The following is a 24,954-nucleotide window of genomic DNA, read 5'->3' as shown; positions in this document are numbered from 1 at the left end:
CAGGGACGTCACCTTTGCCATATAACCTAACCCAACCAAGAGGGTGGCATCCTATCCCCTTTGCCATACTGTATTGTTAGAAGCACGTCATGGGTCCTATCCACACCCAAGGGGAAAGGGTTATACAAACGCGTGATTCACTGGAGGGTTACCCCAGAGTGCATTCGCCACACACACCAGAAATAAAGGAATAGTAATATTCTGAAGCATAAGATAGTGAAAACAAAATGGACTTTGGAGGTAGTCTTATCTGAATATGAACTCTGGTTCTTCTGCTGCATGACCCTGGGCAAATTATCTGGAGCCCTGGTGGTGCAGTAGTTAAGGCTTTGGCTGCTAACCAGAAGGTTGGCAGTTTGAATTCACCAGACGCTCCATGGAGACACTATGAGGAAGTTCTACTCTGTACTATAGGGTCACTTAAAGCTTCAGTTTTCTTACTGGAAAATAGGGACAATTCTTATCTAGGTCTATAAATATGAATCGTCTGTCAATAGCTCTAGCCTCATGATCTTATACATGAGAGCAGACACATGCACACTTTTCAAAAGCAACTGTGGAACGTATTCATTGTGCATGACACTAAGTAGATATTATACAGAGAGAAAGAGCTCTGATCCTGGCCTCCACATGTCTTTAGACCAAGACTCTACCTAAAAAGGTTAGCTACTTGTATAAGGAACTTAAACATGCTTAACATGGTTTGACGGACTCATTCAGAAAATAAAGCACGTACTAAGAAACAAACACTGAGCTAGGCACTAGGTGTATATATAAATTAGAAAAATAGATATAGCCCTTGTCTCAATGAATTTAAGGTACACAGTGGGAAAGATAAGCAATATTCACCCAACAGGTATTTATTGAGGGCCTGGTACTGTTCTAGATATTAGGGATAGTAAGTAAAACAGACTGTCTTGGTCATCTAGTGCTGCTATAACAGAAATACCACAAGTGGATGGCTTTAACAAAGAGAAGTTTATTCTCTCACAGCTCAGTAGGCTAGAAGTCTGAATTCAGGGCGCTGGCTCCAGGGGAAGGCTTTTTCTCTCTCTGGTGGCTTTGGAGGAAGGTCCTTGTCATCAGTCTTTCCCTGGCCTGGGAACATCTCAGCACCTCCTGGTGCTGCTTTCTTGGTGATATGAGGTCCCCATGACTTTCTGCTTGCTTCTCTCTTTTATATCTCAAAAGAGATTGGCTTAAGACACTACCCAATCTTGTAGACCTCATCAGTATAATTGCCGCAAATCCATCTTATTACATCATAGTGATAAGATTTACAACATACAGGGAAATCATATCAGAAGATAAAATGGTGGACAATCATACAAGGGAATCATGACCTAGCCCAGTTGATTGATATTTCTGGGGGACACAGTTCAATCCATGACATAGACAAAGTCCCTACCATGGTGGAGATTGTATTCTAAATGGGAAAGGGGGTGATGGGCAGACAATGAGCAAAAAGATAAAGTAGAAGATAATTTCAAATGGTGATAGAAGATAATAGCAGAGTGTCTTAGTTATATATTGCTGCTGTAACAGAAATATCACAAGTAGATGACTTTAACAAAGAGAAATTTATTCTCTCAAAGTCTAGGAGGGTAGAAGTCCAAGTTCAAGGCTGCCAGCTCCAGGGGAAGGCTTTCTCTGTCTGATGGCTCTGAGGGAAGGTCCTTGTCATCAATCTTTCCTAGTCTAGGAGCTTCTCAGTGCGGGAACCTTGGGCCCAAAGTATGTGCTCTGTTCCCAGCATTGCTTTCTTGATGATATGAGGTCCCTGCTTGCTTCTCTATATCTGAAAAGAGATTGACTCAAGATACAACCTAATCGTGTAGATTGAGTCCTGCCTCAACATAACTGCCTCTAACCCTGCCTCATTAACATCACAGAGGTAGGATTTATAACACATAGGAAAATCACATCAGATGACAAAATGGTAGACAATCACACAATACTGGGAATCATGGCCTACCCAAGTTGACAGATACTTTGGGGAGACACAATTCAGTCCGTAACAGAGGCTATATGAGAGGTATGGAGAGAAGTTATTTTAAATAGAGTGGCCAGGAAAGGCCCTCCCAAGGAGATGACATCTGATTGGAGGTGGAATGATGAGAAGCAGCACGAATGATGGAGGCCAAGAGAACAGCATTCCAGGCACGGGAGGTTCCTGTGCAAAGACCCTGGGGTAGGAACAAGCTTAACACGGCTGAGGATAAAAAAATTAAAAAAGCCAGTGACAAGGGCGGGGGTTTGGGAACCATGGTTTAAGGGGACTTCTAAGTCAATTGTCAAAATAATTCTATTATGAAAACATTCTGCATCCCACTGTGAAATGTGGCATCTGGGGTCTTAAATGCTAACAAGCAGCCATCTAAGATGCATCAATTGGTCTCAACCCACCTGGAGCAAAGGAGAATGAAGAACACCAAGGTCATACGACAACTAAGAGCCCAAGAGACAGAAAGGGCCACATGAACCACAGACTTACATCATCCTGAGACCAGAAGAACTAGTTGGTGCCCAGCCACAATCGATGACTGCCCTCACAGGCAGCACAATAAAGAACCCCTGAAGGAGCAGGAGATCAGTGGGATGCAGACCCCAAATTCTCATAAAAAGACCATACTTAATGGTTTGACTGAGACTAGAGGAATCCCGGCGGTCATGGTCCCCAAACCTTCTGTTGGCACAGGACAGGAACCATCCCTGAAGACAACTCATCAGACATGAAAGGGACTGGACAGTGGGTAGGAGAGAGATGCTGATGAAGAGTGAGCTAATTATATCAGGTGGACACTTGAGACTGTGTTGGCATCTCCTGCCTAGAGGGGGGATGGGAGGATAGAGAGAGTTGGAAGCTGGCAAAATTGTCATGAAAGGAGAGACTGGAAGGGTTGACTCATTAGGGGGAGAGCAAGTGGGAGTACGGAGTAAGATGTATATAAACTTATATGTGACGGACTGACTTGATTTGTAAACGTTCACTTGAAGCTCAATAAAAGTTAAAAAAAAAAAAAAAGCCAGTGAGACTGGACAGAAGACAAGATGGGGTCAGAAAAGAGCCACAGCCAAATCACACAAGGCCCCGTAGCCAGGAAGTGAATACTTAGCTCAATGGGAAGCCACTGGTGAGTTGTAAACAAAGGAGTGACGACAAGATATGATTTATATTTTTAATAAATCAAGCTGACCGCTACAGGGAGAGTGTAAAATCCAGGAAAAAGAATAAGGAAGGCAGTATATCAAACAAATAAGCACAATGTACAAAAGTAAATATTGAGACGAATACAATAAAAGAACAGGGTTCTTTGAACGAAGTATACAAACAGTGATCCTACACTCAGGCCATGTGCATTATGGTAGCCAAGAGAAGCGATACTTCTAACAAGGACATACATAATAAAAAGTTAAGAAGGTGACAAGTGTTATAGATACAACTACTGGTCTCTATTCATCCAGAGCAAAAGAGAAAGAGGAAACCAAAGACTCAAAGAAGAAGCTAGTCTATAGGGTTAATAGTCTACATGAACCATGGCCTCATCTACCTGAGATGAGAAGTGGATGGTGCCTGGCTACCAGTACCTACTCTTCTGATTAGGGTCACAAGAGGCGGACCTTGATAGAATGGGAGAAAATGTAGAAAAGAACTTCACATTCATTAAAAAAAAAAAAAGCAGCAGACTTACCAGACCAGTTGAGACTGGAGGACTCCCTGAGCCTATTACCCTGAGATAGTCTTTAAGTCTGGAAGCAAAACTAGCCCCTGACACACACCAGCCCTGGGGCAGGGACTCGAAGGCAGGAGGGGACAGGAAAGCTGGTAACAGGGAACCCAGAGTTGAGAAGGGAGAGTGTTGATATGTCGTAGGGTTGTTAACCAATGTCATACAGCAATGTGTGTACTAACTGTTTGATGAGAAACTACTTTGTTCTGTAAACCTTCATCTAAAGTTCAATAAAACAAACAAAAAAGCTAGCCCCTGAGGTCACCTTTTAGTGAAATAACAGATTGTATCACAAAATAAAGAATATCACCCATGAGTACTGTGATCCTTTAAAAACTCAGCTATGTAAGATCAAACAGTCAACAATTACTTTAAAACAAAGATGGAGAATGTAAGGGGATAGGGAAACTAGATTAATGGAAACAGAACAACCACAACAGAAACATTGAGACTGCACATCGTGAAGAAAATAACTGAGGTCACTGAACAACTTGTCTAGAAATTGTTGAATGAGAACCTAAACTGCTGTGTAAACCTTTACTGAAAACACATTAAAAAAAAAAAAAAAAAAGAAGTGAAACATGCTATGAAGAACAACAAAACGGGGAAAAAGCTTAGAGAGTGATGTTTTAAACAAGGTGGTTAGGAAACGAGGTGACATTTGAGCAGAGAGCCAAGTGAGGACTTTGAGATTTGGAGACAGGGACTCAGCAGTGCGACTGGCAAGGGCCAGACCAGTAAGTGCGATTGCTGTGCTGAGGAATAGCAGGAAGGCGGGTGAGGCTGGTGCAGAAGGTGCAAGATGGAGACTGCCAGGGTTGTAGGAAGAGAAGTCTGAGAGAGAGCTGGATGCTGGATCATACACGGGACCTTGTAAACGTTATAAGGACTTTCAATTTTATTCTAAACAGGGACCCACTGGAGAGATTTGGGGAGGGGACTCATGTGAAGGTGCCATGAGAGAATAAAACAGGAGTGGGCCTGATGTGATGGGGTGCTTAGGGAATGGCTCTTAGGAGGCGACGTTTATGCTGAAACGGGAAGGATGAGTAAGACAGGTGTCCAATAAGGGTCATCTAGGGTGCTGCAGAAGAGGAATCAGCCAGGACAAAGTCCTGGTGCAGGAAAGAGCTTGATGCTCTGGAGAAACGAAAGGCCAGTGAGGCAAAAAAAAAGAGTGAGAAGGAATGACACAGAGAGAGCAGGGGCACTGCAAGCACCTCAAGGCCACGCTAAGGATTTATACCCTGGATTATCTAGGATGTTTCAAGCGTATTAGGAACCTACTAATTTTCAACAGAAAACCCTAGTAGCATAATGGTTAAGAGCTACGGCTACTAAACAAAACGTCAGCAGTTCGAATTCACCAGGTGCTCCTTGTAAACCCTATGGGGCAGTTCTACTCTGTCCTATAGGGTCTCCGTGAGTTGGAATCAACCCGATGGCAATGGATTTTATTTTTCAACAGGGAGCCCTGATGGTGCAGTGGTTAAAGCACTTGGCTGCTAATTGAAAGGTTGGTGGTTTAAACTTGCTAGCAGCTCCACGGTAGGAAGATGTGGCAGTCTACTTCTGTAAAGATTACAGTCTTGAAACTCTATGGGGCAGTTCTACTCTGTCCTATAAGGTGGCTTTGAGTCTGAATTGACTTGATGGCAACGGGTTTATTTATTTATTTTTGGTCTGTTTTGTTTTTAATTTTCGATACCTTCCCTAAAGATGTAGTAGAAATAGGAACCTCCCCAGCCTTTTCGATACACACAGTATATGAATTGTACCACTACTATCACTATTGCATTTTCCTCTTTAATGTTTACCTGGAAAGACCCTTTTCCTTTGAAACTGAGCCAACATTTTCCTCAAATTACTTTTCCAATCCATCCTTTATTAAATTTGTATATTTTTCAGTGTCAGAGTTTGGAAAAGTAAAACTCTGGCTACTAGACTCAGTACATGTCCCTTATTCCTTAGCTGAAGGATGGATATATTCATCCATGCTTCTGTATTCAGCAGACTTGTTAAGTGCAAGCAATGTGCCAGGCCAAGTGGTTGTAGTCCTGAACAAAACAAAGATAAATATGACCTAATCCCTGCCCTCCTGGAAATACAGCAAATTCACTGTGTTGTGAGGCTAAGATTTGAACACATGAATGTCAAATAATGCATTATTAATTTTCAGCCCCACCATCACCAAGCATTTTATAATCACTGTATTTAATCATCTTGGGAAGGGCATGATTAAGAGGGCTGCTTGTGGGAAAGAAGTATAATAACTTTGATGTAAGATATTTGCAGGACTAATGGGATATTTTAAAACTAATACAGCTATCATTTACTTCCACAGGCAATGTTCCACAAATGAGATTTGAAGTTATTATTATAAAAATTTAAACAGAGATCTAATGACTCCAATTTAATACCCCCATCTTAAGCAGGCTGGAGAAAGCTATGCCATGTAGACATTCAAAGGAAAAAACATTTCTGCAGAGAACCAAACCCCTACTGTGCACCGTATTTTTCATATTAACACTGCTTTTTAGCTAAGGAGCTTGGAAATTCGTATTGCATCATGAAGTCAGGGTCAGAATAATGTAATAACATCTCAGTGCAAACTGAAAACAGTTTGCAGCACTCTGTTATAATCAGGGCACTGAAGGTAAAAAGCAAATGAAGCCCAACCCAGCCACATCTATTATTCCATTCAAGGGCAAAATTTCTACTAGAGTGCCATGACACAGATTTTAGGACTGTTAAAAAAAAAAGACATTCTGGCCCTAAGTAAACTGTCCATTTCGCTGCCGAAAAAACAATCGCTAATACACATAAACCAAGGAGCTAAACACCTAGCTTCTATCCAACTATAATAAATAGGTTGGATGACAAATTGTCCACTATTGGAAATGTGGCTATGTGGGGCTGCCCTGGTGGCACAGTGGTTAAAGTGCTCGGCTGTTAACTGAAAGGTGGGCAGTTCAAACCCACCAGCCACTGTGAGGGAGAAAGATGTGGCAGTCTGCATTCGCAAAGATTGTAGCCTTGGAAACCCTATAGGGTCGCTATGAGTCAGAATCGACTCGATTGCAGTGGGTTTGGTTTTTCCTGGTTTGCTGAGCACGTGAAATGTGGATAGTCTATATTGAAATGTGCTATAAAGATAAAATACACACCAAATTTCAACGACTTAGTATGAGAAAAAAGGAAATGTAAAATATCTCTGTACGCTCTGTCTGCATTACACATGCAGACAGGCTGTGCCTCAGACTTCCAGGCAGCCATAAGACTGCTAGGAATGAGACACATATATCCACTGGCATTACCCATTCTATGGGTGCTACATTCATCTGTGACTGAGCTGGAAACATGAGACACACAGTACTGGCAAAGTGAAAGCCATTATTATTATTTATAGAAAGCAAATGGTAAACAATAACATTCTCAAAGAGGAAATGCTTACCCTTCCCCAAATCATCCACGTCCATTCTTACGTTGCCGGTCAGACACGCCATGGTTCAGGTCAGATGCTATGCTCACGTCACCTCTGCTTCTAGCTACCACCACTCTGCTTTGGGGACCTGCATGCTACCCAGGCCCACAATGTTCACCTGGCGGGGTAGGGAGGAGGAGTGCGGCCCCAGCACAGGGCACACTCAGACCTCTGCTCTGCACAAGCAAGTGTTACAGCTCTTTTCATTCCCCTGGCAAGTCTCCTGCCCAAAAGTGCTCAGCTCTCTCTCCTCGGACCGGCAAGCCCACCATAGCCACCTTGCTCTGAGGGCTGGCAAGCCACTGTCTCTTGCCCTCTCGCACCACCTTTAGTGTTACAACTCTCTCTTCTGGGTCTAGGAGGTTCTCAGCAGGTCTAGGAGGTTCTCAGCACAGAGACCCTTGGGTCCAAAGGACACATTCTGATCCAGACTGTTTTTGATGGTAGTGAGATCCCCCTGAAACTCTGTGGGATTGGCCCTTATATAAGCAAACCCCATGCTAGTTTCAACGCATGGCCCACCAGGACCACGAACTGACCATTCCCTCATCGGTCTGCAAGTCACTCAATTTGCATAGTAAACTGACCATTCCCTCATCGGTCTGCAAGTCACTCAATTTGCATAGTAAACTGAGCAATCTCCTGCAAGACTGTGGCCCAGCCAATCATTTTGAAAGAGTTAGAAGACCATGACTAGAAAGGCCATATAAAAGCAATTCCCTATATGACATCACATTATAATTTTTAATACTGATTGCTAATTTGGTTATATTAGGTTAAAATATATTATTAGAATCAACTTTTCACAATAAAAATAATTAAAAGAAAAAATCAATTTTACTTTTCTTTTTCCTTTTTTAATGTAGCTACTAGAAAATTCAAAGTCACACATGTGGCTTACATCTCTTATCACTACTGGACAACCCTGATTTAGTGTCATTTTCTTCCCCACAGGCATCAGAATACTCAAACAGGAAGGCTGATTTATTATATTCTCGAATCTTCACTCTCAGGTGCCATGAGAATGGAGGCTCACAACCAGTACAATGGAATTTGAGAGCCGCTTCTTTCATGTTTTTTTTTTCTTTCATGTTTGAATTATTTTTAATGTAAGCCACTTGAAAATTTGTACTGGTTAATGCCGTTCCTGTTAGAATCATTTCATAGTCAAAACTGAAACACTTTACAGCTCTCTGGTCTATGTTCTCAAAATCCCTGCTTCCCAGGGCAGACCTTTAGGCCTGTGACTGAATTTGCCCTTCCCCACCTCATCAGCTAGCTGAAGTTCCCTGAAGGAATTGGCTGGAAAACCCTCTGGGCCACTCTCCTCAGAGTGTACATAATATGCTGCTAGGTTGTGAGGTCTCAGAGGGCAGGGGCCCAATCTTGGTCCTATTGCTATCCCCCACAGCATCTAGAATTGGTGTTTACGTAATGGTACAATAGTCATGTTTAACAACTATTGGTTACATGGGTGGATCTGATGGTTTAGGGGTAAAAGAAGAGCTGTTCCTCCTCTCCTTTGTATGACAGCAGTTTTATCACATTAGTCACTGACTGTCAACTGAGCTTAATAATTCATTTATTCAAATATCCAAGTGTCACCAGCTGCCTGGCACTGAGCTGGGTGCCAGAGATGCGGCAGTAAATAAGACAGGCGCAGTCCAGTCTTCACAGGGGAGGGAAAACAAACAAAACCCAAACATTTATGTACTTACAATGAGTGTGATATGTGCCAACACTGAAAAGCACCTGGAATTATGAGACGGAAGTTTACAGGGAAACCAAACGCAGTCAGGGGCCCAGGAAGGCTTGAATGACCTTTACACTGAACCTGAGGGAGATGTGGGTATTAGCCTAGCAAGGTGGAGGGAAAAGGTCAGAGAGGGCCCTTTAGGCCATGCTGAGATTTTTAGACTTAATCCTAAAAGCAATGAAAAGCCCCGGAAGGGTTTTATGCACAAGAATGGTGTGCTCAGGTCTGCCTTCTTAAAACATGGCTCTGCAGGTGGGCCAGAGAGGATGTGGGGCATTCCACAGCATTTCCCATAATTCCTGAAAATAAATCAGAATCTCTTTGGTCATCATTTCAATAGGAACTGAGATTTGAGAATATAAAAGATGTATACACTCCACAACCACACGATCTGAAAGCCAGCAAACACCCTAAAATATTGCTCTCATAAAGGATACTCTCAAAGTATCCTCAAATTTCCATTTCCATCAATTCTACTGATCTGTGCATGTAAATTTGTTGCTTGGCGCCAGTCCCTGCTCTGACCCAAGCCAGAGCTTGCTTATTCAAAACCAGTATCCAGCTGTCCACATTGGTCAGCTCAGCTCCTGGGGTCACTGAGGGGCCAACGGGACACAGTATCTCACAAAGTGCATCAGTTTGGGAATACTCCCTTCTGCTCTTTTATGCCTGTGGACTGAGTCTGTGGGTGTTTGTCAGCTCCTGCATCCCCTTCTCAAGGACCGCCAGGTTTTAAACAATAAGTGTGCTCGACCAGCCACATTTCAACAGCTCCATAGCCAGTGTCTGCTCTCGGGGTAAGGAATTCATGGAGGAAAAAAAAAATCATATCTATCAGAGACCACTTAAATGGTGATTGTCTAAATTCTGGGGAGTGATTATGTGAACTTTAATTTTTTTCTGGTCTCTTTTGGGTGACACTTATTTGTATATGTGTGTGCCTGCCCATATGTAACCGCTGGGGATTGGTCGGTCAAGGCCTTAGTGTTGTCCTTGGTGGCAGATATCCACTCAGTTCTTAAATAGCCATAAAACTATTACACTGGCAGACAATTAACACATACAGTATTCAATTAAAAATGTGTCATTTCTAAAAATTAAAACCTCCCCCCAATTACTTTCTGTCAGAAATCTTTTTTATTAAAGTAAAAATAAGTCTCAATCCCACAATTTGTTTCCTTTCAGAATTTCTGTCGTATACACTGAAAATGAGGGCTCCTATACGCCCTGGTGGCTCAGTGGTTAAGAGTTCAGCTGCTAATCAAAAGGTCGGAAGTTCGAATCTACCAGCTGCCCCTTGGAAACCCCATGAGGCAGTTCTACTCTATCCTATAGGATCGCTATGAGTTGGAATCAACTCGGTGGCAACAAGTTGGGTCTTTTTTTTTTTTGGTTTATACTTACAACAGAAACCCTGGTAGCCCAATGGTTAAGCGCTCAGCTGCTCATCTAAAGGTTGGTGGTTCAGACCCACCCAGTGGCTCTAAGGAAGAAGACCTGTTGATCTGCTCCCATAAAGACTACAGGCTAGAAAACCCTGTGAGGCAGTCCTACTTTCTCAAACGGGACCACTATGAGTCAGAATCAACTCATTGGGACCTAACAACATGCTTACAACAACCCTGCAAGTTAAGCACTATTCACCTTTTTATAGATAAGGAAGAGTCCCTGGGTGGTACAAATGGTTAACACACTTGGCTACTAACTGAAAGGCTGGAGGTTTGAGTCCACCCAGCAGCACCTGGGAAGAAAGGCCTGGTGATCTGCTTCTGAAAAATCAGCCACTGAGCACAATGGAGCACAGTTCTACTCGGTGGGGTTGCCATGAGTCAGAATTGACTCGACTGCAGCTAGTGGTTGTCATAAGTTGGAAATGACTTGACTGCAACTGGTTTTATTATAACTAAAGCTGAACCCGTTGCCACTGAGCTGATTCCAACTCATAGCGACCCTATAGGACACAGTAGAACTGCCCCATAGGATTTCCAAGGAGTGGCTCGTAGATTCGAACTGCTGACCTTTTGGTCAGCAACCAAGTTCTTAACCACTGTACCACCAGGGCTCCTGGCTTTATTATACACCTAAATAAAATTGAACCCACTCTTCTCCAAGTCAGGACGGTTCAATGAAAAGTGCATGGACTTTGGGTTCAAATCTGACTTTGTCCTCTCCGAGGTATAAAACTTTGAGAAAATTTCTTGTGTTCTTTGGCCTGTGTCCTTCCCCGCTAACATGAGGACTTCAAGGTGCATTAGTTTCTTGGGGCTGCCTTACCAAATTAGCACAAACTGGGTGCTTTAGAACAACAGAAATCTATTTTCTCACAGTTCAGGAAGCCAGAAGTCTAAAATCAAGGTGTCGGCGGTGTTGAGGAGGCTCTGAGGGAAAATTCTTCCTTGCCTCTCCCTGGTGTTCCTCGGCTTGTAGTAGTATAACTCCCATCTCTGCCTCTATCTTCACATGGCCTTCTCTGTGCATCTGTACGTCCTCTTTTCCCATCTCTGCCTCTGTCTTCACGTGGCCTTCTCTGCATGTCTGTATGTCCTCTTTTCCCATCTCTGCCTCTATTTTCACGTGGCCTTCTCTGTGTATCCGTATGTCCTCTTTTCCCATCTCTGCCTCTATCTTCACGTGGCCTTCTTCTCTGCACATATGTCCTCTTTTATAACGGCACTGGTCATTCGATTTAGGGCCCATGCTAAATCCAGGATGATTTCATCTTGAGATCCTTAACTAGTTATAGCTACAAAGACCCTATTTCCAATTAAGGTCACATTCTGAGGTTCCTGTTGGACATGATTTTTTTTTTTTGTGGGGGCACTATTCAACTCACTACACTATACTACGGAGCACAATTCCATTACACAGGGACACTGAGAGACTTCCACAGAGGATTGGTGTTACATTAGATTTTTAGTCCTTTTGATTGTTTTATGTTTTAAAAAAGGTTACTTTTAAAAAACATATACAGTGTGTATAACTAGCACTGTATTTAAAATGCATTAAACCCATGGCCATCGAGTCGATTCTGACTCAAAGCAACCCTATAGGACAGATGAAAACTGCCCCCATAGTTTTCATCTGTCCTATAGGGTTGCTTCCAGGTTAGCAGTCAAATAATCACTTCACCACCAGGGCTCCAATGAGGAGGGGACTGGTCATCTCAGGGAGAACGGGGAGCATAAAAGGGGCTATTAATAGCATTTGTAACATTTCATTTATTTAAAAAATCTTTCTATCTTTATCTTAGTCTTACAGCAATGAGTTACTAGCACAATTCACTTGTAAATCCCAGGAGATAACAGAGTATTTCAAGGTTCTATGCGACGGCACTGGGTTTGGGTATGCAAAGGTAAAGACAAAAATTTCTCACACATCCAAAAACCGAAACCTGCTGGGGTCAGTCGAGTCAATTCCAACTCATAGTGACCCTACAGGACAGAGCAGAACTGCGCCTGGTGGATTCGAACTGCTGACCTTTTGGTTCGCAGCCATAGCTCTTAACCACTATGCCACCAGGGTTTCCTTCTCACACACAATGATTTTTTTCTGGTAAGGGAGGGCACTATCTTGCCAGAACTTGACCTATTACATTTGTTTAAATACCAAGGGAAAGATGTGCATCTAAGGGACCCTTGGATCTCTGCGGAATATAAAGATCATGAAAACAGCTCTACATGAAAATCAGAAGTCTGATTTTTGCTATTCTTTGCCTAATTAGCTAACCATTTGAAAAACTTACCTGGTACACTGCAGGTAAATTCCTGGTTCCTGTAGCTTACCATCCACCTGTCAGTATGTCATATTGTGGTGGCTTGCATGTTGCTGTGATGCTGGAAGCTATCCCACTGGTATATTTCAAATACCAGTAGGGTCACCCATGGTGGACAGGTTTCAGTGGAGCTTCCAGATTAAGACAGACTAGGCAATTTACTTCCAAAAATTAGCCAATAAAAACCTTATGGATCACAACAGAACACTGCCCCACTCACTCGCTTTGGACATGTCATCAAGAGGGATCAATGGTTAGAGAAGGACGTCATGACTGGTGAAGTAGAGGGCCAGCAGTGGCAAGGGAAACCGTCAGTGAGATACCCTGCCACGGTAGCCACAACAATGGACACGAACATGTTGACAACTGTGGAACGATGAACTGGGCAGTGTTTCATCCTGTTGTAGTTAAGGTCACCACGAGTTGAAGTAGACTTGCTGGCAGCTAACAACAAAAAGATAGCTTACCATATTTACTTCTATATTTTATTCCCTCTCATAATCCCATCTCTAATGCATTTTAAGAAGGAAGAAAAAAAAAAAAAAGAGTGCTATTCCACATAGTCTGTTCATCTTCAAAACAACAGCTATGCTAGCCTGGGTGAATAAAGGTTGAATGGAAGCCACAGCCAGCTGCAGAAAGCAGCAGAGAGTTAGTCAGCACTAACTATTGCACTCGTCCAATTTCCTCTTATTTCACACACTTCCACTTTCTTATTTCTTCCCCACAAATGCCCACAGTGCTCAAGCACACTTCAAACACATTTGGGATGATGCAGTTGCCTGGGCCATCTTCTCTAGGACCACCAAAATGTCCCAACCTAAAACTCCCAACAAAACTAGTCTCAAAGGTAAGCAGTTTACCAAATTCCCATATATTTCACTTAAGTACATTCAGCCTTGCTTCAAGTTTCTGCACTACGCAGTTAGGAACTGATATAAAGGTAGAACAGTGAAGAGACCTATGATGTATCTGCTTTTCTCTGCTACAAACTGGCGCCTACAGAGTTCACCCCAGCTCTGCCTGGCTCTCTCTTCAAGGCAGAACTCTACTGCCTTTATTACAACACTTTTCTCTTAGAGTGCAACAGGTTAGCTGGAGCAAATGCTGACCCTGATGTGGTTAGCGCAGAAGGAGACTAAAGCCAAGGCTCCAAAGACTTCAATGATGCTCTTTGAACACAAATCCTCTATTTCTCAAAAACTATTCAACTTCCTACAGTCCTTCTTGGAATCATTACATCTTAAAGCTATCCAATTTTTTCTTTTCTTACCATTGTCTTGAAAATAAAAATTCAGGTGTCAGCTACCTTGATACTATGTACCTAAGCTGCCCACGGAATGCTTTTAAATACTACTACAGTGGGGTAAAACCACAGAATCCTCCAGTGACTTCAATGTGAGCCTTAAAATCCTCCCACTCCCGCCAACAGTCAACACACTATACATGAAGTCACTGAACCTCCAGGAAAGTGGAACAATGAAGGGGAAGCACACTCAGTCTAAAATTTCTACCAGAGAGAAACTCAACGTTACCTTGGAAGGGCACCCCAAACGTATAAGATGAACCCTTACCTGGATTGGGTTGAAGGTATTCAATTGTTTTAGTCATGATTTCCATCACAGCTCTGCTGGTAACATCTACTTTCTGAAATGAGAAAATAAATATTCTTGACAAAAATGACTAGCTTTAGAACCTTAATTTTCACTTGGGTGTATCTGGTAGTGCAACTGAGCAGTGTTAGGTCCTGAGGTTGAAGTGAGGAGGCTGAGGTGCTGACAGGAGTAATAATGGCTTTACAGTCAGCCATGTTCAATCAAATCTGGAAAGTCTATTTGTGTGAAGAAAGCTGTCTTAGTCATCTATTGCTGCTATAACAGAAATACCACAAGTGAATGGCTTTAACAAACAGAAATTTATTCTCTCACAGTCTAGTAGGTTACAAGTCCAAATTCTGGGTGTCAGCTCCACAGGAAGGCTTTCTCTCTCTGTTGGCTCTGGAGGAAGGTCCCTGTCCTTAACCTTCCCCTGGACTAGGAACTTCTCCATGTAGGAACCCTGGGTTCAAAGGACACGCTCTGCTCCCGGCACAGCTTTCTTGGTGGTATGAGGTCCCTATTCTCTGCTTGCTTCCTTTTCCTTTATCTCTTGTAAGATAAAAGGTGGTACAGGTCATGCCCTAGGGAAACTCTCCTTACACTGGATCAGGGATATGGCCTGAGCAGGGGTGTTACATCCCCCACCCTAATCTCTTTAACCACAGAGATTACAGTTTATAACACATAGGAAAATCACAAAATGGAGGGCAACCACACAATACTGGGAATCATGGCCTACCATGTTGACATGTATTTTGGGGGGAGACAATTCAATCCATGACAGAAGCCCTGGTGGTGCAACGGTTAAGCGCTCGGCTGCTAACCAAACGGTTGGTGGTTTGAACCTACCCAGTGGCTCCACAGGAGAAAGGCCTGACAATCTGCTATGTGTCAGAACTGACTCAGTGGCACACAACAACAAACAAAATTTTCCCAAAGAGGAACATAGTAACTTCCCAAAATTTGTTTCCAAACATATTTTATTATCTCTGATGAGAACTAGGTGGAGGTAGTGAATTGTATTTTGCCCCAAAGGCACTTATCAGATGTCTATAGCGGGCCAGGCAGGTTTTTCTGCTTAAAGGAAAAAAAAAAATGCAATATCAACTCTGTTTATTCAAGTCAGGGAGGGAAAGTTTTTATTTAACTTCTGAGGATAGTTAAACTAAGGAAATAAAAATCTCAAACAAACACTTCTTGCCAGTACTTGAATCCTTGGCTAATCTAAAGAAATATCTTGGGGCTAGAGTCTACCCCTGGCTAAACTCTGAATGGTCGGTATTGCTCTCAGCAGCTAACCAAAACCTCACCGTCAGATCCTTCTCCCCACATAGTACCAGCACTGGCTGCAGTCGAGTTGATGCCTACTCATGGGAACCTCATGTGTATCAGAGCACAATTGTACTCCACGGGGGTTTTTAATGGCTGATTTCTCACAAGTAGATTGCCAGGCCTTTCTTCCAAGGTGCTTCTGAGTAAACACGAACCTTCAACCTTTTGGTTAGCAGCTGAGCATATTAACTGTTTGCACCACCCAAGGAGTCCACTCCTTTTTAAGCTGTTCAGTATGGTTAGTTCCTCTCTACTTTCCCCTTATGAAATCCTTTTCTTATCAACATGTGTGGTTCACTCATTCATTCTACAGAGCAAATGACTAATGAGTACACACATATCCCCCATCTAAGGTATACAAATGTATTACATGATGTAGATATGAGCGAAAGCAATTTTTAAGTCCATGAGGAAGTTTTTTTTTTTTTTTTTTCCCCAATTGGGGTTCAAGGGCTCCTCCTTCCACTCCAAGAAACTTTTCTGTAATCTGCTGCACCTACATATACAATCAGCCTAACATGGAGTTTAAGTCTTCTTCTCTTCAGTAATCAGGGAATTTTATCTTTCAGCTCAAGTTTTTAATACCTAAATAATGTTCCATTCCATGGTGTCATATTACTGTGTGTGTGTAAGAAGTCTGCTATCACTGGAATCAATAGGGAAAGGCACTTTTTTTCTGGTGAGGTTATCATGGTATAAAATTACCTTAAAAAGCACTGTATTTCAGGTGTGCCTGCCTCCATCTGAACCTTGTATCATGCCGTTTTGAATAATCTCAGTTTTTAAAACGTCGTAGATTTTAGTACATACTAAGTAATGTCTAGTTCTGAAGCAAATGAGGGCCTCTGGAGTTGTACAGTGTACAATTTGTGCAGCCATACACAGAGACCCTGGCATTACTGACAAAATGTCAACCAGCCACTATGCATTCAATATTCTGGAATGTCTTATGCCAGGGCAACAAATTCAAAGGTTATTCAACACAATAAAGGTGTTGAAAGTCTAGGTGCATACATAATAGAAGGACGAAACCCAGATGTCCTGCTGAGCATAGGAGAGCAATTAAGGAATTCTGTGTCAACTGTTTGGTTATGATGAGAAAAAAAGAAATTCCAAAGGTCAGAGATCAGAGGCTTTCTCAAAAAGAGTGCAAGAGGAACTGAAATGCCTGACAACTATTTACTATCCTGAAGTCACCTGCTGCTAGGCTGACCATTTTCCAACTTTTCTCCATCTCTGTCGTCAATAATAACAACCATCATTATAAGTGCTTTCTATTTACCAGAAACTGTTCTAAGGGCTTTAAATACATTGATAAATTCAATCCTCATAAGCTCTATGATGCAGATGAGAAAATAAACACAGAGAGGTTAAGAAGCTTGCCCAATTCTTGCTCCAGGATCTTTGTTCTTAACCAGTACACTATGGGGTCACCATGAGTCAGAATTAGACTTGACAGCAACTGGTTTGTTTGTTTTTAATACTTTTTGAGAACATAAGCTCCCCATAAAAAGACAGGCAACAGGGACATAAACATAAAGGCAAACACCAAGTCAGAGCTGGGAGGCTGTTTGTGCCATGCGTCAGATGGGGCAGGGTACCACACAGTGGCCCACCAGCAGGATCTTGAGGAAAGCACCTCCCATCCCATCCACTGTATTTGTTCTAAAAGTCATGAAAAGCTGCGGATGTTTCATTCACAAGAACTATCCTACCCTGGGACTCTGCAAAAGGGAAAGTCTCCCATGGTGAGCTGATTGGCCACAACACCCTCAAGTCCACAGACATCTATACAGAATCTCGGTGTCAGGAGTATGTATCTTGAAAGTCAGCAAGTAATTTGTTCCGATTTGGAGTAAGGAATTCCCTCCTCCCACTGAGCTCCATAACTAGGGAGCCCAACTACTTGGGCTCTTCAATAGAAGCCACGGAACTTGGATAAAGCTAATGTCTCAGGGGAGGCAACAGTGACCTTGGAGAAACCAATATTCGAGCATTATGTTTGGTGCCAAGAGTAGGATTCGATCTTAGAAGGGAAGTAGGCATAAAGACTACCCAGTGTCTCTTGTGGCTTGACCAAAGTCTCCCAGGAAGGAGCACAAAGAACCCCAGACCTTTATAGAAATTTGTGCCTTGCTTTCAACACTTGTAGTTACCTAACACAGACATCATTATAGAACAAGCTATATATAAACTCTTATCACCACAGAATAAAATAGGCTTCACTTGAAATCCACCTCTGAAAACAACTTTATCCAAGATAATTATTTGTGTATTGCATTATCAGGACATACACCAAACAGGAAACAAAAACCTAAAACCATACCTGTTGCCTTCGAGTTGACTCTGACTCATAGCGACCCCATAGGACAGAGTGGAACTGCCCCATAGAGTTTCCAAGAAGCACCTGGATTCGAACTGCCAATCATTTGGCTAGCAGCCATAGGACTTGACTATGCCACCAGGGTTTCCAAACATGGAACAGCTACCAGCAAATTTATTCACAAGGACCTTGACCTTGATTGTACTCTGAATGAAATCCTTTAATAAACCCCACTGCTGTCCAGTCGATTCTGACTCATAGCGACCCTGTAGGACAGAGTAGAACTGCCCCATAGAGTTTCCAAGTAGCATCTGGTGGATTCGAACTGCTGACCTCTTGGTTAGCAGCCATAGTACTTAACCACTATGCCACCAGGGTTTCCATCCTTTAATAGAATCAACAAATACCTGAAAGAAACCAGTAGGGCACCTAGCCCAAAGCCTTCATTTTTTAAATATGCAAATCTGAGGCTTGGAGAAAGGAAGTGAATGGATGAGATCGCACATCCAGTGTTCCACCAGACATGTTTCCCAGTCCTAATCCAGGGCTCTCTTCACTAAACTGTAATGTGTCCTCCGTGAATAAACTAAACGTCATAACCCTGTGAGAACCCTGAATGTGCCTTACTAGGCACCTGCTGGAAGAGTATTTATACACCTTAACTGGCAACGTCTAAGCACATATTCTCATCCTAAGAGGCCTGATATAATCAACACAAACCAAGATTTCCAGTTAAACAAATGACGTATTATGACAGACAAGAGCTCATTCCCACTTGAGAATAGCACAAGTTTACCTTTGAACTTAAAATATGGGATTGATGCTTTTGAACCCGCTGCCCTGCTCTGCCACAGCTCCCCCGTGCCACCTCCCCAACATGCCAAGCTTCAGTTTGTAACTGGGGTTTGGCCCAACCACGCCAGGGGCCCTAACCGCAGTTTGAATTTGGCGCCAAAATCCTGCACATGGGCAAACCAAGATCTCAGCGTATGTGCAAGACCTGAAGAGCTGTTGCCCTGAACTTAACCATGGACCTGAACTTTGCTGGAGAGGATGATGTTCATTGGCACAGCTGCGTCTGAGCCAATTTACAAAGCAGAAGTTCCCTTCCTTTGCAAATGACTCTGCATGTGGCTCTCCAAATATGGACATGGGAGCTTCAAGCTCCCCTGGGGCTGGGAGCATGTGGTCTTTAGGGCTTCTAGGCCCCACGCTGCTCTTTTTTTGTGCAAACAATAAATTTCCACTTTCTATTCCCCCTGCAACTGGTGGTGTGGCATCCTGTCTTATCTCGACCCACTAATAAGACAGGACAAGAACCCGCGCTTGGTCACAATTTCTTCAATGCCCAATTTCTCCCGTTACTTGAAAATAAGTTTTGGTAAGTCGTAAACACGGCCGCAGCTTCTGTTCTTGTGAGCTCATAAGCCCACCATTTCTTTACCTTACCTTGCTTGGGGTGGGGATAGTGAGCCATTAGGAAGGCTATTTAGAGGAAGAGAAATGGTAAATACAAACAAATATGGGCATGTTTTTAGGATATAAAAACTTCCCTGGGTGAATTAAGTACTTTTCAAAAGGTTAAATTGTAGGCATATACCCTTCTGGTCATTTTCCTATCATTTTTCCAATACCAAGATTTTAACAACTCTCAACACTTTAGAGTCAAGAGTTTCTTTCTCCACCATCTAATCTTGCGATCTACAGCTCTGGGTTCCACTAATAAATCCACTGCCGTACAACTCTGGGTAGGGAGAAAAAATAGCTCTGTCAACCTTCCTTACTCATTGTAACATTTTTCTTCTTCACGCTCAGGCCAAAAATACAGTTGTCATTGAGTCAATTCTGACTCATGGTAATCCTACATGTGTCAGAGTAGAATTGTGCTCCATAGCGTTTTCAGTGGTTGGTTTTTCAGAAGTAGATCAGCAGGCCTTTCTTGCAAAATGCCTCTGGAGGGCTCAAACCTCCAACTTTCAGTTGGCAGCTAAGGATGCTAACCATTTGCACCATGCTAAGGTATGGGGTAGCAAATTACAGCTAGGAGCCAAATCTGGCCCACTGCCTATATTTATATTTTTAAATGTTTGAAAAAATTCAAAAGAAGAGTAATGTTTTACATAATAATTACACAAAATTCAAATTTCGGATCCTTCTATAACATTTTATTGGAACATAGCTACGTTCATTTGTCTTACTGTCCACGATTGCTTTTACATTTCAACAGCAGAGTTAGTCACAGCAGAAACCCCAGAGACCATTTGGCCCACAAAGCCCACAACACTTGAGACAAAGTTTGTCAATCCCTGCGCAACGCTGCTAGCTTTACTGAGGTCTGTCATTCTCAATCTACGATAATGCTAATCATTTCACCAGCCCATCTCAGTCTTTAGAGAAAATATAAAAGAGACCTGGAAGGAACTGAATTGACTAGAATGGGGCTATTGTTCCCATATCTGAATGTTACCTTTCTCCCCTGGAGTAAATATAACTCAGTGTCTCCTTAACTTCCATGGAGGCACACCTGAACAGCGTGGCATTCTTCGTGGGACAAGGAAAGTACTGAAGATAATGATTATACACTGCCTGACACTGCACTATACCAGCTACTACCACAGGGAAGCAATAGCAGTGTTTAAGAAAAACTCTTGTTGGTAGCTGCTATCACGTCAGTTCCAATTCATGGCAACCTTATGTACAACAGAATAAAACGTTGCCCAGTCTTGGGCCATCCTCTTGATATGTTGGAATCCCTTGTTGCGGCCACTGTGTCAATCCATCTCATTGAGGGTTTTTCTTGTTTTCACTGACCCTTAGACACCAACCATGATTTTTTTTTATAGCGGCTGGTCTTTCCTGATGATGTATTCAAAGTAAGAGAGCCAAAGTCTTGCCATCCTTGCTTCTAATAAGCATTATGGTTATATTTCTTCTAGATTGATTTGTTTGTTCTTCTGGTAGTCTAGTTTAGGAGTTTAGCCATCAATAAGAAATAAACAAACTAAGTGCTTACCTGGACATAGTGTAACTCATAGCGGTTATGTGAAAGAAATACTATCGTATGAAATACTAAAATGGCTTTAAATTCTTGATTTTTCTACCACCAAACTTAAGTAAATGGAACTATTAAGAATGAGCAGACACCCACTTAAAGTACTGAGAACCCTGAACCAGAACAGCTAAATTAACAAGTCATATAGACAAGAGGAAAGCAGCGTCCTGGGACAATTTGCCTGGCAGTGAGATACAGGCTGTCCCCAAAAGAATGTTTTTTAATACTTCTCTACCGACTTAAAACAGTTATTGTACCTGCCCCTAATCTATCTTGCTTTAAAGCAGTTACCTTGTATACTCAGAAACCAAACCAAAAACCAAACCCAGTGCCATCAAGTTGATTCCGACTCATCGCAACCCTATAGGACAGAGTAGAACTGCCCCATGGAGCACCTGGTGGATTCAAACTGCCGGCCCTTTGGTTAGCAGCCATAGCACTTAACTACCATGCCACCAGGGTTTCCCTGTATACTCAGAAAGCCTGCTTAATTAACAGTGTGTTTAAAAACAAAAATAAACAAGGCAATAGGTGAGACTGTCCCAATGTATTTTCTGTCTAATCTTCTTGGGCATTAACTTTAATGAATATTAACCCATTACCATCGAGTCAATTCCAACTCATAGCGACCCTATAGGATAGAGTAGAACTACCCCATACGGTTTCCAAGGAGCACCTGGTGGATTCGAACTGCCAACCTTTTGGTTAGCAGCTGTAGCTCTTAACCACTATGCTACCAGGGTTTCCTAATGAATATTAGCCAGGAAATATTTTGTAAACAAGTAATTGAAAGGAAACTTGTTTTCACTGAATTTCAGAGTAGGCAGAAAGATGTGTTTAATGCTAATCTTTTTTGGGGCTCTCACCCTTCTTACAATTCTACAGTATCGTAGTATAGTAATTCACATCTTCTCTTTCACCACCATGTCTTCAAGACATACATGATCCTGGCAGACATATATGGGTACACCTGGGGATATGTAACTCTGTGCATGCTAACTCAAACTTTACTCCTTTCTCTCCCACTCGAGATCTTAACTGGGATCCAAGTAAGAGTGAATTTACTAAAAAGTGATGTTGTTAGTAACAATTTACTTGCCACAAAACTCACAAGGGGTGAAGATTAGTGTGCTTCCAATGGCATTTGGGAGCTGTGGGTTTAGCCTGTTTGAAAAGGCAGTGATGGGAAAATTGGTAATTCTCAGCTGAAGTTGGGTTGGGTTGGTTTGTTTTTTTAACAGATCTAATGGCCAGTTTTTTTAATGGCCAGTTTTTTCTTGTATAGAGCCAGAATCCATTTCCCCACAGTTTCTACTCATTGACTCTACTTCTACCACTTGAGGTTGCACTGAAGGGTCTACACAATGGCTAATTAAGTGTATGAAGATAATGATAATTCTCCTATCAGCCCTTCTCCACACCCCACTCTGAACCATTCTCTTCCTCAAGGCTAATTATACTGACAGTCCTTTTTACCTACTCTCATTTTTTTTTCATATGGAGTGGTACATCTTAGTCTTCTTAAAACTTAAGGTTACCCCCTAAAAAGGATGCCATTTTCACCAAAGTGGTCTATATGGTCAAGTTTCCTGCCCTTCTGGTTTCCACAGGAGAGATTTCACCAGGACACTTTTTAGGCTGCAAAAAGCAACACTGGGCCCCTTGGCTTGGACTTCTGCATTTTCCATATATGCAGGGACAACAGAGAAACTCTGGATTTAGCTCAGCCTCCCCCTGCCCAGGAAACCTCCACTGACCTACCCAGCCTGAGTCGGGCATCTCTCCAACGTCTTCCATGGGAATGCTCACAGGGGCTCCAAGTTCCACATACTGTAAGCCACTGATTCACATGCCTATTTCTTCCATCAGAACTGGAAGCCCCTTGAAGGCAGGAGCTGAATCTCAATCATCTTTGTATTTCTAATACTGAGCACAATGCCTGGCACACAGAGGCATTTGCTGATTTCCCAAGTGACTTAATGAAAAATACAGAATCACTGCAGCAACTGATAGAAACAGAAAAAAAAAAAATCAAATTCTAAAGCTTCCTCTAGACAAAAAGTCTGCAGGTTTTCAACAAATCTACCCAGTGTTTCCGGCATAGTGAGACATTCAGCCTGTGATTAATGATGTTTATAAGCAGCATAGAACATTTAAAACAAAAGAGTAACAATTCTACTCAAAGCACTTAGGAGAAGAGAAACTGGTATGGTACAGAGACAACACAGCCATGGGATTCCATGCCATGAGCTCCAAGAGGGGAAGGCAGTGAGGGCTAAGAGGCACATGGTGACTTTACCGCATCTCGGCAGGAGAGCATCCCGGGCGGCTCATTTAGAAAGCAGCCTCTAGGAGAATCTACTTCTCTCCCAGCAGTGCTGCTTGATGCAAACCTCTAATTAACTTCATTCTGTTGTCTAACTGCACCTCTGAAACACAGCTGAGCAAAAGTCACTCTTCCCTAAATGCCTGAGGATCAGAAAACTGACTGTGGAAACGTGATTCTACTGTAGGCTTAGGAACACTGAGCAAACACATTTTGGAGAGTAATAAACAAATTAAAAGGAGAGAAAACACGTGAGAATCTACCACAGAAATTTATACATTTAATGCAAATTCAGCATGAGTAAAAAATTCAAAATATGCAATAGAGCCACCAATAAAACAAAAGATGTGTGGAATAAAATTGAAGAAGACAATTTCCATACTGCGCAGAAATCTGAATTTCTCAATTCACTTAGGTAAAAACCCAGATGTGGAATCAGGTATGTTCTTTAAACAACAGCAGAAGTTTACTTTATTGTGGGAATATCTAAATTTTGAAATACAATCTTCAAAAACTCATTATTTAGTAGGAAATAGGAAAAAATAAACTTCACCTTCAGACTCCAAGGCAGAATGGGACATAAGGACTAAAGGAAGACTAACTAACAACCTAATTAACAACCTTCGATAGGCAGATGATACAACCTTGCTTGCTGAAAGTGAGGGCTTAAAGCACTTACTGATGAAAATCAAAGACTACAGCCTTCAGTATGAATTGTACCTCAACACAAAGAAACAAAAATCCTCACAACTGGACCAATAAGCAACATCATGGTAAAAGGAAAAAAGACTAAAGTTGTCAAGGATTTCATTTTACTGGACCCACAATCAATGCCCATGGAAGCAGAAGTTAAGAAATCAAACGACATAGTGCATTGGGCAAATCTGCTGCCAAAGACCTCTTTAAAGTATTAAAAAGCAAAGATGTGACTTTGAAGACTAAAATACACCTGACCCAAGCCATGGTATTTTCAATCACCTCTTATGCATGTGAAAGCTGGACAACAAATAAGGAAGACTGAAGAAGAACTGATGTCTCTGAATTATGATGATGGAGAAGAGTATTGTATATACTATGGACTTTCAGAAAAATTAACAAGTTCGTCTCAGAAGAAGTGCAGTCAGAATGCTCCTTAAAAGTGAGGATGGCAAGACTTCATCTCACATACTTTGGACATGTTCTCAGGAGGCACCAGTCCCTGGAGAAGGGCATAAGGCTTGGTAAAGTACAGGATCAGAGAAAAAAAGGAAGATCTGCAATGAGATGGATTGACATAGTGGCTGCAACAATGGGCTCAAACATAGCAACGATTGTTAGGATGGTGCAAGACCAGGCAGCAGTTTGTTCTATTCTACACAGGATCGCTGTGAGTAGGAACTAACTCGATAGCACCTAACAACAGCAACAATTAGCCTAATGGTTGGTGCTGTGAACCCACCCAGTGGTACTGTGGAAAAAAGGCCTTGCGATCTGCTTCCGTTAAGACTGCAGCCAAGAAAAACCTATGGAGCATTTCTACTCTGTAACACAGGTCACTGTGAGTTGAAATTAACTTAGTGGCAATTGATCTGGGTCTGGAG

At 42.2% G+C, this 24,954-nt stretch overlaps 1 protein-coding gene across 2 annotated transcripts in view; it reads right to left on the bottom strand.

The window, feature by feature from the left end:
* SH3GL2 (SH3 domain containing GRB2 like 2, endophilin A1) overlaps positions 1 to 24,954 on the bottom strand; it is a 191,772-nt gene that overhangs the window by 22,418 nt on the left and 144,400 nt on the right. The window contains exon 3 of one of the 2 annotated variants that reach the window (XM_049895262.1): positions 14,318 to 14,390. The exons of the other annotated variant lie outside the window; for it this stretch is intronic. Within the exon in view, the coding sequence (XP_049751219.1) occupies positions 14,318 to 14,390 (73 nt within the window). The remainder of the gene's footprint in view (positions 1 to 14,317; positions 14,391 to 24,954) is intronic. 2 annotated transcript variants of the gene reach the window in all.

This window comes from Elephas maximus, chromosome 9 (assembly GCF_024166365.1).
Source record: "Elephas maximus indicus isolate mEleMax1 chromosome 9, mEleMax1 primary haplotype, whole genome shotgun sequence".
NCBI classification, from domain to species: domain Eukaryota; kingdom Metazoa; phylum Chordata; class Mammalia; order Proboscidea; family Elephantidae; genus Elephas; species Elephas maximus.
The sequence above is the reverse complement of the archived record's forward strand: the minus strand, read 5'-3'. Positions and strand labels throughout refer to the sequence as shown.